The sequence below is a fragment of the Acanthisitta chloris genome, unplaced genomic scaffold, assembly GCF_000695815.1.
Source record: "Acanthisitta chloris isolate BGI_N310 unplaced genomic scaffold, ASM69581v1 scaffold389, whole genome shotgun sequence".
NCBI lineage: Eukaryota > Metazoa > Chordata > Aves > Passeriformes > Acanthisittidae > Acanthisitta > Acanthisitta chloris.
Window position 1 is genome coordinate 242 of NW_008690583.1, and position 3,215 is coordinate 3,456.

General features: G+C 39.0%; 1 protein-coding gene across 1 annotated transcript in view; it reads left to right on the forward strand.

Moving 5' to 3' along the window:
* Positions 1–296: 296 nt before the first annotated feature.
* The window catches only part of LOC103809033 (interleukin-6 receptor subunit beta-like), a gene marked incomplete at its 5' end in the record, with an annotated part of 5,378 nt that continues 2,459 nt past the window's right edge, over positions 297–3,215 (forward strand). Inside the window, 4 exon segments of the mRNA XM_009081845.1 lie at positions 297–398; positions 865–1,011; positions 1,842–1,982; positions 3,180–3,211. Of these exon segments, the coding sequence (XP_009080093.1) occupies positions 297–398; positions 865–1,011; positions 1,842–1,982; positions 3,180–3,211 (422 nt within the window).

Here is a 3,215-nt window from a genome sequence, read left to right on the forward strand (position 1 = left end):
TTCAGGTTATGATCAGTAACTCAATAATGCTGGGTGCTTGTGCTTCAGATAAAGGCTTTTTCATTTAAATCAGGAGAAAAAAAACCTGACTTCTATGCAGTCTGTTTATTAAATTTAACACTTGAATGTGAACCATTATTGTTATTTAGTTCATATTTTGGAGCAGTATGTCTATGAGCTCCCAAAAAATACTCAGCTGCTTCCGTCTAAAAAGCCAGAACTTGGAAACCTCTGCCTGAAGTAAATGGTTCAGCAATGTGTTGGTGAAATAAGACATTTTAAATTCCTTTTATTAGGTGATATAAAGCCGTTCAAGTGCTACATGATAACTGTGTACCCTCTGTATGCTGATGGTCAGGGAAGTGGACAGTCTGTGAAGGCTTATCTTCAGCAAGACCGTAAGTAGAAAATTGTCATGTTGGAGCACATAAACTGATCTCCTTGAGTAAAAACAGCAAGACCTTTGCTTTACTGTGCTCTGCCCAATGAAAAATCATCTTTATACTTGAGGGTCACGTGATATAACTGATGTTCTGTTAACATCCATTCTGCTTGTTTACAGATTTAGGAGTTAAACAGTTGTCTGTGCCTGGCTCTTTCTGGTTTTGTCACCTTTATCAGATGAGTTTGTTATTTTGCTGATACAGCAATATTTATATGCTGTTTTATTTCAAGTATAAAACCTCAAATAATTAACTCCAGTTGAAGGCTTCACTTGATATGCTGATAATTCTTTTTCATATCTATTTTCCTGAAGATTTCTTTTTTAAAACATCTCTTTAGTTTTTATGCTCTCTTGTTAATACACTGCTGCTGTGGATGCGGGAGTGCCAAACAGAAACTAACCTTCATCTCCCATTACAGGTCCTTCAAAAGGACCTACCATTCAGACAAAAAAGGTAGGAAAAGCTGAAGCTGTTTTGACATGGAACCATCTCACAGTGGAAGAACAAAATGGATTTATCAGAAGTTACACCATATTTTACAAAACTGTTGATGGAAATGAAACAGGTATTGGAAAGCAGACAAGTGCTTTGTGGCATTGAAGTGTTTTCATCTGTCTCTTTTCTAATCTTTGTTCCTAAAAAAAGATACAGAACCAAGTGTGGCTGACAGTCTCTTCTGATAACACAAAGCTGATGTCTGAGGCATGGTTTGCCTCCATATGGAACAGGCAAGTTCCTAGTAAAGAATTCAGAACATTCAGTCTGTGAATAGCAGAGTATTGAGAGCTTAATTTGGGAATTGTGCTCCCATTTTTCTCTCTAAATACAGAATGAGATGGTGTTATGTCAAGATGACACTAGACCATTCAAGATACAAAAGGAAGCTACAGATCAAGGTGGTACTGATGTACTTGTTTGAAGTGCATCTTAGTTTTCAGTGTTGTTTATGCCCTGCAGGCGTAAGATGGGGTGCTAGCATTACCAAAATTTTCTTTTTCAGATTTGCTTAAATTGGAAAGGCCAAGTACTTAGGCACATCCTATGTCTTATTATTTCTAACTGTACTTTTTTCTAGTTAGTAACTAGCTATTCCGAGTTCACTGTGTGTTTGGCTTACTAGACACCTTTAACTAGTTTAGTTTGTAGGTGCATTCTGGGGAAAAAAATGCCACAGGAAATTAAATACAAAATATCATCAAGTGACTAAGTTGAAACACTTAAACAGAAACATATCAATCTCAGCATTTCTTGTACAAGTTTGTAGTGTTTTTGTCTTGTACTTTCTATACAGCCACGCGTTCTACTAAGGCTGCCTTGTGCATCTGAATGCTGCTGTTTTTGTGGAGGTCTAATAAACGTTACAGAAAACCAGTATAAATTTTTTCCTCTGTTTAGCTGTGACAGTGGATCCTTCCAAGACAGAGTACACCCTTTCTCCTCTAACCAGTGACACACTGTATACTGTGCGGATGATGGCGTCCACAGATGAAGGAGGCAGGACTGGTCCTGATTTCACATTTACTACACAAAAATTTGGTAAGGAATAGTGGCACGATTGTGTGAATTGAAGAAGTGGCAAGTACGGTTGCAACAGTACGGCAGAGCTCTGTGCAAGATCTGATAGGAGGGGAAGGTGATTTTACTTAGTTTTGGTTAAGGTTAACTTGCAGTGTGCATCATACCCAGGTAGCTTGTCCAGTGCCCAGTGACAAAGGTCGTTCAGTCAGGATTTTTCTGATTGTATTATAACAAGCTGTTCTCTGCAGGTCTCCTGAAAATTGCTCTTTTATCCTGTCAAATATGCTGGTTTGGGTGTGTTATGTGTATACAATTGGTTATAGTACTCTTTTGCCCTGATACTTAATGAGTCATAAGGAGTTACTCAATGCCCTTGTCTCTTCTGGTGTCCAGTGGTATCTAGCCAGGTCAGTCTTTGTTTTAATCTGAAGGTAGGTTGGCCTTTATTAGCCTGTTACAGCTGTCCTGAGAAGCTGAAGAGAGGTGTGCTGGAATCTTGATCTGCTGATCCAGGTGCTAGTCAGCACATGCCATTCTTGCAGCCCTTCCTCAGGTTCTACATTCTCTTTCATATCATGATTAGTTTGCTACAGTTCTCTACAGAGACTCATTTTGAATAGTTAAATTTATTGTGTGCTCAGCTTTAGAGTGCTTCTTATTTGTAATGGTAAGAGCAACATTAACTGAATCTAGTTGTGCAGGAGATCTATTTAGATTTATCAGAAGGGGTTTTTTTTCTGTATAGTGCTGCTCTTCCTTAAGCATTCTCTAAGGTTTACTTAAGAATGTGTGCAGCATTGGAAGGAGTACATAGCAGTCATGCAAACTTGAGTGTTGGCAGGCAGAAGATATTTTTGTGTACACAGTAAACTGATGGATGACTAACGACTTTGCTTACATTACTTAGTTGTCCATGACCGTATTATGGCAGCCAGCAGGCCACTGAAATGCCTGGATGGCAGATCAACTGATAGCTTCCAGATCAAACCATGTTTTTTGATGCAGGATATTAGACTGTTGTGACAGAGCTTTCCACGTTTTCACCAACAGGCTGTTTTCATATGGTGAAAAGGTTCTTCTGGACATGAAGCTTAAGACTGAGCGTTGAAGGTGTATTCAGTTTCAGGTTCTCCCTGACCCTCTGGGAGCTTGTGCTGCTGCTGAGTTCCTTAAATACCCAAGTGGGCTATAATTGCTTCTCTTCATTTTCTTCAGGGAAAGGAGAGATTGAAGCCATAGTAGTACCTGTGT